Below are 16430 nucleotides of genomic sequence, written 5' to 3'. Positions count from 1 at the left end.
ATTTACCTCACTCTGTCGCAAATGTCCACATATAAACGTCTCTGTTTCTCCTGGAGTATGTGAACCTCTTAAAGCTTTAGACCATTTCTTAATCATTGTGTGTTCTCAGTGCCTAACATACAAGTACTCAACAGGGTTGGGACTAGGATAAGGAAAGCTAGGCATCTAGGGTGCAAATTAGCTCACTCACAGGGTCGTACCAATTAATATTAGTCACTATAACACGGAAAGCCTTTGACCTCTTGTGAGGTCATCTTCTTGAATGATGGAAAAAAGTGGAGAAAGTGGCAAAAAAAAAATACCATCTCTCTCCATCACATTCAGGGTTTTATATGGATTTGTTTTTTTCAATATAGATGTATCTGTTTTGTGCATACATGAGAGAGGATCTTCAGATAAGGAACTGAGAAATAAACTGGCTGGTGTTTTTCAGAGCAGGATGGGAAATACAGGGAACAGGAGAAGATGGTTTGGTATATGGAAGAAGAAATATATTTTCTTGCCTTGTGTGGGGATGGGTAGGGGCTGTCCTGGGTCAGAATGGACTAGACAGCAATGGTTCAGGTTTTTTGGATTTTGGACCGAAGCCTCCCCCTGGTGATCATATTAGGAAAGTACAGCATGCATATTGATGTTGCCAGTTCTGTTCTCCCAGAGTCATCCATCTCATACCCCAACAAGCCTGGCTCGGTGGGGGGCTAGATGCCAACTCTGGATAGAGGGTCCTTTAAATGTAACTTATACTGGGCCCCTAAAAAGTACATCCCTGTCTCCCTCCCACAGACCTTCTCAAGCTCTGGTACAGAGTAAGTTCACTTGTGCTCCTTCTGGACAACACAGTGAGCTCAGTCACAATATCACATACATACTGAGCTGGTGTGAAGAGATGTATGCTCTCCACCTCTGTGGTTTTCTCTGCCTCTGAGCAGAGGTCTTTTGCAAAAACCTAATACATACATTTAACAATTGGCACACTTGCAAACAGGCACAGTCTTGCAGTGATAGTTTCAATAATGATTCTGATACATTTAGACCTAAGGCCTGAATGACTCACATGGACATTTTGATACCTACACTCCACTAACCATCACATCCCAAATTCGCTTCACTTTACATTCACACATTTCCAATACCACCTAAGGGAACAGAGATGGGTCAACTCTTGCTTGGTTGTTGGCCCCATCCCATGCACCTGCCCTGGGAAGCCTTTAGGAACCAACTCACTCTTTCCACTCTGGGCTTGTCACGCTGTTTTGTAAACTCTGTTTACCAGTCTATTTTCTTTACTAACTTATCAGCTTCAGGTACGCAAAACTATATCATGTTTCTTTGAATCAGAAAAGCCCTAAAAGCAAAAAACCTGCTGCCATCAAGTTGATTCTGACTCATGGAGAACCCATAGAGTTTCTAAGGCTGTAAATCTCTACAGAAGCAGTTTTTGTTTGTTTGTTTGTTTTGTTTTGTTTTTCCCCCACAGAGTAAGCATTCAATAAATTCATAGTAAACAAAAACTGATTAGAATGTTTAAAGTAATTTCAGTCAACATTCAAAGAAGATTATTTTGATATATGATTAAATATATTGTATCATTTAGGGGAATAAAGAAGCAAAAAGAACTAAGAGGTTTTTGTTTGCTTTGGTTCGGTTTTTAAATGACTGTTGCGACGGCAGTGGGTTTTTATTGCTTAAGTAACTAGCCCCTCAGTTATATACTGTTATATGGATGCTAGTAAAAATATTAATAAAGAAAATATTACAAATCTTGGGTTAAGTGGCAGGTTATTCATTAAATAATATTGTATAGCTGTGTGAAAAACTATTAAATATCATCATTCAGATCCAAAGATCAAAATAACCTCTGTGATCAGTACAGACTTTCTTCATATGGCTAGCAAAGTGCTATATAAAATTAGGATAATGCCACACTGACCTACTTAAAACATGGTTTTCAAAATATGTATAATCTCTGACATGTCATATAAACTCTTGATAGTCTTGTCCCTCCCTACCTCTACTTCTAATTTCAATCTTGAATCTGACATTTGAGTACTAACAAACTTTACTGTTGCTGAACACGTAAAAAATATCCTCATCTTTAAGCCTGTACTTATGCTACTCCTTCCTGAAAGATACCATACCTTGCTTTATGCTGTCTCTAAGTGTGTGTGTTTGTGTGTGTGTGTTAAAATGGAGGCGAGGTATGCACATGATCTAGACCATGTAACACGGACCAAGAAAGATACAAATCGATTTTATTTGCTGCCAGAGGAAAGAAGAGAGGCAAGGTTTGGCAAGGGCTGCTTTTCATGGGGCTTGCTGGAGGAGTGTCCTGTGCATTCGGGGGGCCAGTGGAAAGCCTTAGAAAAGCCTGACATACTGGCTTGGACATGTGTTTTGGTGGGAGCACATAAGGAATCTTGTAATCTGGCTGACCTGTGAGATCAAAGGTTCAGTGGTTAGCTGAGAGAAAGGGCAAATGAGTAATCTAGCAAAATGAAAGATAGACATAGTCAGGAAAATGAATGCAGGAATGAGAGGAGCTTGGGTAGTAGAGACTGTGGTCCTTCAATGCAAAACGACAATTTAAAAGACAGCCAACAGGTTGCACGGGTAATCCTCTTCATATACCACATCCCACCTCTCTGGCAAACTATGGGTCTTTCTTAGTGAAAGTGAGTAAGGGGACAGATGACAGGGGATGGGGATCCATTTTGCATACAGTAGAAGAAACAGGGTGAGGCAAGGCTGCTTTTTTTGCAGCAAATGTCTGTCAGCATCCAATGCCAAGGAGAGAGGGATGGAGGCCAAGGAAAGGAGAACAATGAAAGTCTCCTGCCCAAGGGGCTTCCAACCCTGGGGATACTTTGTTTGTCCTCAGCTTCTCTCAGCTGGAACCATGATGTTCCCCCTCACACAGGAAGACAGAGGATAAATGCTTCTCTGGCAGCCTGCAGCCTGATGACTCTCACTGATCCTGGTGCCCACATTGTCTACCCTTTTCCTCATTCAACACCTGGGCTTCACTTTTTAAAAAGTAACAGCTGCTGGTGAGTCTCCCCTGCTGTCCTGTGTCTGGGTTCCAGGGATGGGTATGAGATGGACAGATGAGAGAAGAGGGAAAAAAATGCAGGAAGAGGGTATGCAAGGATGTACCAAAAGCACAGTGAGCCTGGTGGGAGATGGTCAGAGCTCTAATTCTGGCTCTCTCCTAAAAACCTTTCTTCTCCACACTGCAATTTAGTTTTCTCACTTGCAAAATGAAGTCTCCAGAATCCCCACAGAATCCCTTTGATTTCTGATACTCTCAGACTCTACACACAGAACCAAAACCAGAGAAAGGATCTGGGCCAGTGCTCCCTAGCAGATAGAAGAGGTAGCCTGAAATATTCTGTTGCTTAGGTCTAGAGAAAGCAACCTCACTGTTCCTGATCAGGGTGCATGTGACCGGTCCAGGCACATCCTCATTCATGCCTGGAAATCAGCCTCACGCTGATGCCAGAGACCCTCCCTGCATACATACACCCTGCTCTCTATAGACTCCTCCCTGCCTAGCTGTTGGATGCACTCAACCTTCCCCTTCCCTCTCACCAACCAAACAGCCATTTATTTATTTTACATGTATGTTGAGAGCATTTTATCTGTCAGGCATGGAGGATATAGCAGTAAATCTGCCCTCGAGCTGCTTATATTAATAATAGACAACTCCCTGTGACTTTGCCAGGACTCAGGATATGTCTTCCCCCTTCCAAAGTCCTCTTCCACCCTAGTCCCAAGAGGCAAGTTTACAAAGGAGTCTGACTCATGTGGAAATGTTCTCCCTGGTTCAAGAGTGAGGTATCTGGTTCAAGTCTTTGTGCTTAAGCATGGCTCCAATTGCATAATTTTCTACTCTTACAAAACTGTGAACTCTACCAATTGTTTGTTTTAGAAATTGAGCAAATATTAAGTCAAAATAAAAGAATAGTTAAAACATATAAGATGTAGAGCTAAGCACTCAGTGAATATCAATAATCCCTTTTCAGCAATTTCCTTTTCAGATCTCACTAGTGTCTCTTCTCCTGTGAATATTGTCATAACATTGTAATTAGACTTGTGCTAATAAATGAACTCCCCTGATTCTTTCTTAGTCTCTCATTTTAAGAAGAAACTCCCCAAAACTTCCTTTCCAGGAGAAATAATCCCAGCCCTGTCACTGCCTCTCTAAGATTGCTTGTTTCCACCAGATCCCTCTCCATGCCCTGCTTATCACTCTGAAGTCAGCAGACGCGGGGCTCAGCACAGGACTCCAGATACAACTAATCAGGTACTGTACTCATTCAACAAACATATAGTGATGCCTTCTATGGGTTAGTCACTGATCTGAGCTCCAAAGTTACTGGCCAGAGAGGTCTTCTCTAGTTTGCTGTTGGTATTGCCATTGAGTCAATTTCTGACTCATAGCGACCCCATGTGACAGAGTACAACTGCCCTATAGGGTTTTCTAGGCTGTAATCTTTATGGAAGCAGATCACTAGGTCTTTCAGCCTTGGAGCCACTGAGTGGGTTCCACCAACCTACCTTTCCGTTAGCAGCCCAGTGCTTGATCATTGCACCCCCAGGGGTCTTTTTCTTCCTGCCAAATCTAAAATGTATCACTTTCATGCTCCTTCCTTTACAGTCCATCATATTTCTCTATAGCACAATATTATCTTGCATTATAGCATATGTTCATTTGCTTATTTTCTGTCTCTTCTCTGTTTCTATTCACCATTGTGCTTCTAATACTTGGAATCATGCTTAACATAGAATACAAATTCAGTAAAAATGTATCAGTTAATAAATAATCATTGAAATTAGGTTAATGGTAAAGCTAAGATAAATATTTATTAATATATTCAAATAACATTTAAAGGGTTAGAGTGATGTTGACCACTAAGCCAATCTCTATAGCTAAAATTAAAACACACATACATGGTTTCAGCCCACAAGAGGTTTACCTTTTAGATCAGACATTTAAAAAAAAAATGGTAGTGGAAATATAGGATGCAATAGGAGCACATAGAAGAGGTAGCCAACCTAAACTTGAGGAACTCAATAATGCTTTCCAAAGGAGAAAATGTCTAAGATGAGAGAGGTGTGTGAATTGGGGTTAACTAGACAAACAATAAGAAAAATGTATTCCAGGAAGAATAGTTTCTATACCAGGAAGAATGAAAATACAATGCTTGGATGTGACCGTGAACAATGGAGAAACTGGAAGAACTGCTTAATGTTGTTGACACCATAAAATATGAAGGAGACATTAAAAAAAAAAAAAAAAAAAAAAATTTTTTTTTTTTTTAATGAGGATAGATTAGAATAAAGGATATAAGCAGGAATAAGATCAGGCAGGGCCTTGGATGTTATTTTAAACTATTTGTACATCATGTCAAATTTGGTTTTATAAATATCAGTCTTGCTATTTTATAGTGTAGTGAGCAAATTAGAGAAGTACAATTAGAAGCTGTTTGAATAACCCAGAAAGAGATACATGACCTGAAATAGGACAGCATGATTGAAGATGATGGTAAGTAGATGGATTTGAGAGGTAATTGGTAGATGAAATCCCAAGACTTGGTAATTGATTGACTGGACACTGGGCAGAGGTGTTATATGGAGTAGTCAAATATGACACTTAATTTTTAACTTAGACCACAGAGATTATGAACAGAGATGAAGTAGAGGTTGTTGGAGAAGAGATGACAACAAGCTAAATTTTTGTCACGCTTCTGACAAAACGATGAAACATCTAGGGACAGATGTTCAGCATGCTGTTAGATATATGAGTTAGGATCAGAAGAAAGGGGAAATGCTGGAGTTATACATTTGATATTTATCAACATATGGTTGGTAAATAAAGTCATGGGAATGGGTGACATTGCCTCAGAAGAGATAATAGGGCGTGACCAGAAAGAATGGGAATAGTTATATTTAAGGGATGAGCAAAGAAAAGAATCCAGCAAGGAAAACTGAGATGAAACAAAACTATAGAGGACAGAAATTTTCAATAAGGTAATGATGGTGGTGGAATTGATAATGGTGAAGCAGATGATATTAAAGGTGATGACTTGATGCTGTTTATGATGTTGTGAACGTTAGTGAAATTGAAGAATAAACATCCAGAAATATTCATTTATTTTCAGCTCAGTCCCAGCAAAATGTCAGACCAATATCCTTTCAGTTCGCAGTTCACGTTCCAGACCAACGTCACTTGGTTCAGCCCCATGTTCTATCTCACTGGCTTTCCTGGATTGGAAGTCATGGAACACTGGATTTTCATTCCATTTGTTTTTATGTACCTGGTGGCCATCTCAGGCAATTGTTTCATCCTGATAATCATTAAGACCAACCCTCATCTACACACACCCATGTACTATTTGCTGTCGTTGCTGGCCCTCTCTGACCTGGGACTGTCAGTGTCCACCTTCCCCACAACTATGGGGATCTTTTGGTTCAACTGCCATGGGATCTACTTTGAAGCTTGTCAAATCCAGATGTTCTGCATCCACTCATTTTCCTTCATAGAGTCTTCAGTGCTCCTCATCATGTCCTTTGACCGCTTTGTGGCCATCTGCCACCCCCTAAGATACTCAGTCATAATCACTGACCGGAAAGTGGTCAGAGTAGGTCTGGTCACCATCCTCCGGGGCCCCATAGCCCTTGTCCCCCTTGTCCACCTCCTGAAGACTCTTCCTTACTGTGGTCTTCAAGTCCTCTCTCATTCATATTGCCTTCGCTGGGAAGTAATACATCTGACCTGCACAGACACTAACTTCAACAACCTATATGGTCTGACAGTGGTGGTGTTCACTGTAATCCTGGACCTGGTGCTCATTGTGCTGTCCTATGGGCTCATCCTGAACACAGTGGCAGGACTGGCCTCCCGAGAAGAGCGGCTTCGAGCTTTCCAAACATGTACCTCACACCTCTGTGCTGTGCTGATATTCTCTGTGCCCATGGTGGGGCTGTCCCTGGTGCACCGCTTTAGAAAGCATGCTCCACTTGTTGTCCACCTCCTCATGGCCAGCGTCTACCTCTTTGTGCCTCCCATGCTTAACCCAATCATATACAGTATCAAGACCAAAGAGATCCGCAGTGCCACCATCAAGTACCTAGGCCTTAGAAACGGCAGTGCTGAGTCCTGGGACTAAAAATCCTGCTAGCTTTCCAGAAGAAGGCCTCCAATCAGTCCAAGCATTTACAGCATGAGTTCCTATTATAATGTCCTGTGCTCCCCAAGATTTTTTTTTTTCCACTGCCCTAAATAAAGTGGAAACCCTGGTGACATAGTGGTTAAGTGCTACAGCTGCTAGCCAAGGGGTCGGCAGTTAGAATCTGACAGGTGCTCCTTTGAAACTCTATGGGGCAGTTCTACTTGGTTCTATAGGGCCGCTATGAACCAGAATTGGCCAGTGGGTTTGGTCTGGCTTTTGGTAAATTCAGTATAGATGAGGTTCTTTCTTGAGTTATGGCTTAGGAGTGCTGACCCTCTCTTGTTTAAATCATAATGGCTCCCCCATCTCTGAGACCTAGCAGCATCAAAAGCTGTGTAGTGAAAGACTGTTGATGGCATCATCTGAGTATACAACTAAAACTATACAAACTAAACTCTTTAAAAACTAAAAATAACAGTAAATTAAAAGCATACAGAACAGAACCTAGAGTAGATAAATGTCAATTGCTCCAACTTACTTCAGGAAATATAACTCCACCCATGGCTGTTGGAACTGCTACCTGGCCAAGGTCCTTCTCTTACCTTCCTATCCTGGAAAATCCACTATCCTTAAGACTTCTGAGTCACATCAGAAACATCAGAACCCCTGCATTCTTCCTCAAAGCTTGGCTCATCAGAACTCTCCAACTTTTTCTGAGGTTGTGCTGGCTCTTGTTCTTCTAGAAGAAGCTCATTGCGGTCCCACTACTACTTCTCTCTAATTTCACTTTGCCTATAGGCAAACTCCGAGTTCCTCAACCTCAGGTATAACTTTAAGTGGAAGTCAGTATTTTACTTGTGATATTTTATATAATGACATGAACAGTGACAAATTTTGAACCAAGGAAACTACTAAAAAACATGTTTAAGTCAAAATCCTATTGATCAAGATGGTTGAAACCTAGAGATGAAGGATCACCTTGTTCTCAGTTTTGAGTTTGCTTCCTCAAGGACATTTTCACTGAAAGACCCACCTCTCTAATACCAGATCAGATGCTCCATCTCCTCCAATCTGCATTTCTCATTGTAACATTTGCCACATGGCAATGTAAGGCTTTGGGGGTTTTTGTCTGTTTGTTTTCTGGCTTTCAGAATAGACTGCTAAAATGAGGTCCTCGGGGAAAATTATGCGTGCGTTTTTCATCATTAAAAAAAAAGTTTTTCATCATTACATTCCCATAAATTCAGTGGTTGGCACATATGAGATATTCAATGAATAAATATTAAACGAATGCATGAATACATGAATGAACAAAGCAGCAACCAAAGATAAGACGGAGAACTTTTCTTGCCCAGGCCGGCTCCTCTTCTTCATGTCCAGAAAGCCCAAGAAGAGTCTCTTCTGATGGCATCTACCAAAGGGATGCTCTCCATCATTTTCCTAGCTCTGTTTCACTCAGGTCCTCTGGGCCTTCCTCTCCCCTCCATTTCAGGTTAAAATCACCATGACCAGGAAATACTTCTTGTTAGTTGTTCTTCACACCCTGATAGCCTGGGAAACCTTGTATGTAAACCACTACTCCTGTCTGACTCAGAGTACAGCAGAAAACTTGCCAACTTTGTTTAATTAATTCAGCTCTCTATTTTATACCTTGGACTCACGGGGATTCAGAGGTCCCTGGGCCATAAATACCTACCTCCTTGTCTCTACACAAGAGAGATTTCCATGAATCTGTGGTCCAGCCTTCCCCAATCTCTGCATTTCTTTCTTTAGTCAATACATAATCTCAGAGAATTCCCTAGGGTGGCATGTAAAAGGTTGATGTCTGTTTGACTGGTTTCTGATCCAAATTTATACTTTATTTCTGTGTGCCTGGACAAAATGAGAGAAGAGATGGCGGTGGCACGTAGCGTTGGTGATCAAGAATAGAGATTCCCCTATATACCTCGAATATGTGCGTACAGTGACTTAAGAGGGAGCATGAACCATCCACACCACACATGCCTGGTGCTCTCAGAGCTCTGTGTCAACTCATGTCCTTGTTCAGACAACAAAGGAGACCCACATACTACAAAGAAAATTCCCTTTGGAGTTAGAAATATCAGCACAGCTGTAACCTAATCCAACCCAAAACCCAGTGCCGTCAAGCCGTAACCTAAAAAAAAAAAAAAAAAACCTAATAGGCTTCCCTAAAGTCATATTCCGTTTCCTGTTCTCTTAGTTTCTGGTCTTTTGGAATCTAGTAATCCTTTGGCCTCTATACCTCTTGGAGCGTGATATAAACATTTTTTACACATACGTTGTATTTGCTGTTTTTAGGTGCCATCGAGTTGTTGCCAACTCATAGCGGCCCTATGCACAACAGAACGAAACATTGCCTGGTCCTGTGCCATCCTCACAATTGTTGCTAGGGTTAAACCCATTGTTGCAGCCACTGTGTCAATCCATCTCATTGAAGATCTTCCTCTTTTTCACTGACCCTCTACTTTACCAAGCATGATTTCCTTCTCCAGGGACTGATCCCGTCTGACAAGTCCAAATTATGTAAGACGCAGTCTCCCTATCCTTGCATCCAAGGAGCATCCTGGTTGTACTTCTTCCAAGACAGACTTGTAAAATGAAATCCTTGACTGCAATCTTTTCTCCATTTATCATGATGTTGCTTACTGGTCCAGTTGTGAGGATTTTTGTTTTCTTTATGTTGGTGTCTAATTCATACTGAAGGCTGCGACCTTTGATCTTCATTAGTAAGTGCTTCAAGTCCTCTTCACTTTCAGCAAGCAAGGTTGTGACATCTGCATAATGCAGGTTGTTAATGAGTCTCCCTCCAATCCTGATGCCCCGTTCTTCTTCATATAGTCTAGCTTCTCAGATTATTTGCTCAGCATACTGATTAAATAGGTATGGTGAAAGAATACAACCCTGACACATACCTTTCCTCACTTTAAACCAATCAGTATCCCCTTGTTCTGTCTGAACAACTGCCTCTTGATCCATGTACAGATTTCTCATGAGCATAATTAAGTGTTCTGGAATTCCCATTCCCCACAATGTTATCCATAATTTTTTATGATCCACACAGTTGAATAATTTATCATAGTCAATAAAACACAGATAAACATCTTTCTGGTATTCTCTGCTTTCAGCCAGGATCTGTCTGACATCAGCAATGATATCTCTGGTTCCATGTTGTCTTCTAATCCAGTTTGAATTTCTGTCAGTTCCCTGTTGATATACTGTTGCAGCTGCTTTTGAATGATCTTCAGCAAAATTTTGCTTACATGAAATATTAATGATAAATGATAGGGTTCTATAATTTCCAAATTTGATTGGATAACCTTTCTTGGGAATAGGCATAAATATGGATCTCTTCTAGTCTGTTGACCAGGTAACTGTCTTTCAAATTTCTTGCATAAACAAGTGAACACTTCCAGTGCTGCATCCATTTGTTGAAACATCTCGACTGATATTACATCAGCTTCTGAAGCCTTGTTTATTGCCAGTGCCTTCAGTGAAGCTAGGACTTCTTCCTTCAGTACCATTGGTTCCTGATCATTTGTTACCTATTGAAATGTTTGAACATCGACCAATTCTTTCTGGTATAGTGACTCTGTGTATTCCTTCCATCTTCTTTTGATGCTACCTTCATCATTTGATATTTTTCCTGTAGAATCCTTCAGCATTGAGACTGGAGGCTTGATTTTTTTTTCTTCAGTCCTTTCAGCTTGAGAAATGCTGGTTTTCTATCTCCAGGTCTTTGCACATGTTATTGAAATACTTTATTTTGTCTTCTTAAGCCAGCCTTTGAAATCTTCTGTTCAGCTCTTTTACTTCATCATTTTTTCCTTTTGCTTTAGCTACTCAATGCTCAAGAGCAAGTTTCAAAGTCTCTTCTGACACCCATTTAAGTATTTTCTTTCTCTCCTGTCTTTTTAATGACTTTTTGCTTTCTTCATGTATTATGTCCTTGATGTCATTCCACAACTCGTCTGGTCTTCAATCACTAGTGTTTAATGTGTCAAATTTATTCTTGAGATGGTCTCTAAATTCAGAAGGGATATACTCAAGGTTGTACTTCGGCTCTCATGGACTTTTTCTATTTTTCTTCAGTTTCAACTTGAACTTGTATATGAGTAATTGATGGTCTGATTCACAGTCAGCCCCTCACCTTGTTCTCACTGATGATATTGAGCTTTTCCATTGTCTCTTTCCACAGATGTAGTTGATTTGATTCCTATGTATTCCATCTGACAAGGCCATGTATATAATAGCCACAGTTTATGTTGGTGAAAAAAGGTATTTGCAAGGAAGAAGTTGTTGGTCTTGCAAAATTCAATCATGTAATCTACGGCATCACTTCTATTGCTTAGGCCATATTTTCTAACTACCAATTCTTCTTCTGTGTTTCCAGCCTTCACATTCCAATCACCAGTAATTATCAGTGCATCCTGATTGCATGTTTGATCAATTTCAGACTTCAGAATTTAGTAAAAATCTTCAATTTCTTCATCTTTGGCCTTAGCGGTTGGTGTGCAAATTTGAATAATAGTCATATTAACTGGTCTTCCTTGTAAGCATATGGATATTATCCTATTACTGACAGTGCTGAACTTCAGGATAGATCTTGAAATGTTCTTTTTGACAGTGAATGCAAAGCGTTTCCTCTTCGTCATTCTGGGCATAGTAGACCATATGATTATCTGAGTTGAAATGAACAATGCCAGTCCATTTTAGCTCACTAATGTCTAGGATATTGATCTTTATGCATTCCATTTCATTTCTGGCCATTTCCAATTTTCCTAGATTCATACTATGTACATTCCAGGTTCCTATTATTAATGGACATTTGCAGCTGTTTCTTCTCATTTTGAGTCATGCCACATCAGCAAATGAGGTCCCAAAAGCTTGACTCCAACCATGTCGTTAAGTCTGACTCTACTTTGAGGAGGCAGCTCTTCCCCAGTCATATATTGAGTGCCTTCTAGCCTGAGGGGCTCACCTTCCAGCACTCTATCAGACAATGTTCCACTGCAATTCATAATTATGAATTAACACATGGCAGATCTGTAAAACCATTTTTACTACTAAGAAAAGGAAATAACAAATGAACAATGAAGAAAAACTATAATGTACCTGAGAATAAATTGCAAAAGGCATGCAAAACTTATACAAAAAATGTTATTGTAAAAAAACATGAAAATATAAGTGGAGAGAAATATATTCTTAATGAGTGCATTCAGTTAACAAATATATATATGTATATAGTATATATGTCAATTTTTCAAAAATTAATCTATAAATAAATTCAATTCTAAGCAAAATTCCAACTAGTTGTCCTATAGAACTTGATAGGTGATATTAAAATTCACATGGTAGAGCAAAGGGTCAAGGAAAACCAAGACGATTTGAAGGCAAACCAATGTATGGGGACACTCCCTAACAAAATCAAAGACAGTTTTGTAAATCTGTAATAATTTGAACAGTATAGTATTTGTGTTGAATTAAATAAATAGATAAGCAGAACAGACTAAAAGTTCAGAAAGAGATTCACAGATATAATGTTACCTGAAATAGTTAACATCAAAAATTGTGGGGCAAGGTTGGATTTTTCAGTGAATAGTGCTAGTCAAAGTTTTTATCCATAAGTAAAATATAATCGCACCCCTACATTACAGTATACACAAGAAATAAGTTCCATCACAGTAAAGACATGAATATTAAAAGGGAGATTTGAAAACTTTTAAAAGAAAATATAGAATATATATATATATATATATATATATATACACATACGTAGAGAGAGAGAGAGAGAGAAGACACCAAAAACAATGAAAGGAAACAAACTACAAACTGGGGAATGATGTCTGCAATGTATATAAGCAACTGAAAATCACTGTCAAGAATATACAAAGAACTTCTACAAATCAGTAAGAAAAAGACTGATTATCCAATAAGAGAAGTCCTGGCAGTACAGTAGTTAAAAACTCAGCTACTAACCAAAAGGTTGGCCATTCAAATTCACCAGCCACTCTCTGGAAACCCTATGTGGCAATTCTACTCTATCCTATAGGTTCTCTGTGAGTCAGAATCCACTTGAAGGCAAAGGTTTTGGGCTCTTTTGGTTTATTCAATAAGAAATTGAGCAAAGCTATGGAACAGGCAATATTCAGAAGAGGAAAACTGAAGTACAAATTAACGCCTGAAAATGTGTCCATCCCTACTAGAAATTAGAGAAACACAAAATATTTAACAAAGAGATACCATATTTCATCAATAAAATTAGCAAAAATGAAAAAGTTTAAAAATACCAAACGTTAGTGAGGCTGTAGAGCAAGGCATTGTAATCTAGTGATCAATGTAGATTAGTCCAATCCATGGAGGTATTTGGGGACATCTATTAAAAGTGGAAGGTGCACCCATTCTTTGATGTAGCAATTGACTTTTTTTTTTTTAAGAAACATTTACACCTCTTGTTCAAGGAGAAATGTAAACTCATATTCACTACTTCACCGTTTAAAAGAGTAAAAATTGAAAACAACCTAGCTGTCAGTCAATAGCAGAATAGATAAGTAAATTGTAATGCAGTGATATAATATTATAAACCATTAAAGTTACTAAACTATAGCAGCATGGCACAAGCATGGTGATAAATATGTTAAAGGACAGGAAAATGCAAACCAAGTGTCAGAGAGAAATAGGGTTGTGTAACTTAGAGGAGGAAACTGAGGAGCGTAGGAAGGGGGAGATGCCAGTTTAGGGGGACAGGATGAAGGGACAAAAGAAGAGGCTAAAAGCCAGAGACTGAAAGACTGAGAGAAGGAAGACCGATGGCAGAAAGACATGGAGAGAAAAATGGGCAGAGAGAGAAGAGAGTGAGGAAGAGTGAAAAGCAAGGAATAATTTGAGGTGAAGCTTAGAGACCAAGGGTGGATGGGGATGTGCTGAGAGATGGAGATAGGCAGAGGGAGAAAGAGAGAGATAGAGATGGAGTAGGAGATCCAAATGAAAGAAGGTAAGAAGGGGTTTGAGGATTTGAGGAGAAGAGAAAGTCTCCTGTGTAGCTGTGGCAGAGAGGGTGAGGACTGAGGGGCGGGGGGGAGCGGTTGTAGTGATCATATGCAGTGGGACTGAAATGAGGAAGGTTGAGAAACAGAAAGCGGAAGAGGCACTGAGGGGCTCAAGAGGTTGATACCCTAGAGAAGGAGGCAGGGGAAGCTCTCATAGCCCTTTGTTCAGCCTTCTTAAGTTCACTGGACAGTAAAAAATCTACCTAGTTCTTTGGACCTCTAGACATAGGTTCTTCAGCCACTGTCTATTTTTAGACAATGCAGAATGGTGGTTAAGAACAGTGGATCTGAAATCAAAGTGCCTGGATTCAAATCTACTGTTTATTAATGACTCCAATTTATTAATTCTATGATTATTCAAATTATTTGCTTAACCTCAGTTTTTCTATCTTAATATTGAGAAAATTAGAGTACTTGCCTTTTAGGTTATAGAGCCATTTATATGCATTTATAAATGTGGTACAGTTAGAGCCACATATTCAATAGATGTTAGATTATTATTTACAGTTTCCAATACTACCGTCTTATTAAAAGTCATCCATAATATTTATATACCATATGCCAGCTACAGTTCTCCCCTTACTGTCTGCAGTGAACACTAAGAGTAAGTGATCTGGCAAACAATAGAGTAAAAAACTCAGGGCTGGGAGCTCTGCATTCTTGAACAGGTTTTTGGACTAGTCAGTCACATGGCTTTGGTGAAACTACCAACTCTCTGCATTTTAACTTCTTTCCATGATGGAAGGTTTTCACATGGGCCCTGCCTTCTTTCCAAGGAAGCTATTGGACTTAATGAGAGTATGAAAAGAAGTGTTGGAAGCCCCTTAACTGGGGAGTTGAGATTGTGGATTCCTTGCCTATCATATCCTCTACCACTTCACTTGAAAACCCAGTCCAGTAACAAATTCAGGTCTCTTTGTGTAACTAAAGAAAATCATGGGGAGGTATCATAGAATAGGTTCTGTAACTACATACTGACCATCCTTCAGAAACCTGCACTAGCCCACAGCCCTACTTATAGACCTGCTAGATTACAGATATCAGAGAATTCACTGGTTTGAATCCCTCTATTCACAAACCAGAGGATCTTTAATAACTCACCAGTCTTTGTCTGCAGCTCCTTTCCCAGCCCCTGCAGCACTTCCTCCACTCCTTCTCTTTCATGGAGCCAGCTGTGGCCTTTGCTATGGCTCTGGCCCACCTCATGGCCATCCTTTTCCCACTGTGTTACACATCTGTGCTCACAGGCCCTTGTGTAGCATTGGCCGGTGTAGTGCTGGGCATTTGGAGTGCGGCCATTGCTGCTGCACCCTCTTTTTACCTATTAAAATTCAATTACTGTTACCCAGGGGCACTCTCCCATGCCTACTGCCTTCACCAGGACATGCTCCGCCTGGCCTGCTCTGAGATCCACTTCAACAGGCTCTATGGGCTGGGCATCATCATGCTGACCATGGGCTCTGATGTCCTCTTCTTCCTGCTCTTCTACACTATCATCTTGTGCACTGTGCTGGCCATCACTTCCACAGGGGAGTGGCTTAAGGCCTCAACACCTGCTTCTCCCATATCCTGGCAATGCTCTGCTGCTATGTACCTGTGCTAGGCCTAGCCATTGTGCATAGATTTGGGCACCACACCTCACTCCTGATACACATCCTCATGGACACTGTCTCTGTGCTCTTCCCACCTCTGATGAACCCTGTCATCTATAGCATCAAGGCCCAGCAGATCCACAAGGCCGTTCTCAAGATGGTTTCGCTGAGGAAGATACAATAAGACACTGGGGATGGACCACTGCAGTTGAAAATGAGGAATGACTTTTAGCTTTGTGTTAGAGCCCTCTTACCACAAAACAATTTTGGGTCACTTATTTTAATTTGGTCAATCGATGGTGCCTCATGAAGAGAGTCTAATGTTAAAATCAAATAAAATTGTTGTTTATTACTATTTATGTAAATAATTATAAGCATATAGTCACTATTTTATACATGAAAAATAATGATTCACTCCTGTCTTTTACATAAATGTTCACAAATTTGAAGCAATTTTTAAACATTTTTTTCTCTACTAATTTGTTAAGATTCTAATTCTATAATCTATGTCATTAACAATGATATGGAAAGGTGAATTATCACTTCATATTATTGGATGAATTAATGAGTTTATCACCATTCCTCACACTACTATAGTT

General features: G+C 39.9%; 1 protein-coding gene and 1 pseudogene across 1 annotated transcript; both read left to right on the top strand.

Moving 5' to 3' along the window:
- Nucleotides 1-5390: 5390 nt before the first annotated feature.
- On the top strand, nt 5391-7169 carry LOC100657011 (olfactory receptor 51M1-like). Its single transcript, XM_003421498.3, has one exon. It carries the CDS (start codon nt 6177-6179, stop codon nt 7167-7169), a length of 993 nt encoding a protein of 330 aa, XP_003421546.1. The 5' UTR covers nt 5391-6176.
- Nucleotides 7170-13999: 6830 nt separating this feature from the next.
- LOC100657300 (olfactory receptor 51L1-like) lies at nt 14000-16136 on the top strand (annotated as a pseudogene).
- Nucleotides 16137-16430: the final 294 nt, after the last annotated feature.

This window comes from Loxodonta africana, chromosome 7, assembly GCF_030014295.1.
Source record: "Loxodonta africana isolate mLoxAfr1 chromosome 7, mLoxAfr1.hap2, whole genome shotgun sequence".
Classification (NCBI taxonomy): Eukaryota; Metazoa; Chordata; class Mammalia; order Proboscidea; family Elephantidae; genus Loxodonta; species Loxodonta africana.
Note: the sequence above shows the minus strand (reverse complement) of the source record. Positions and strands in the feature narration are given on the sequence as shown.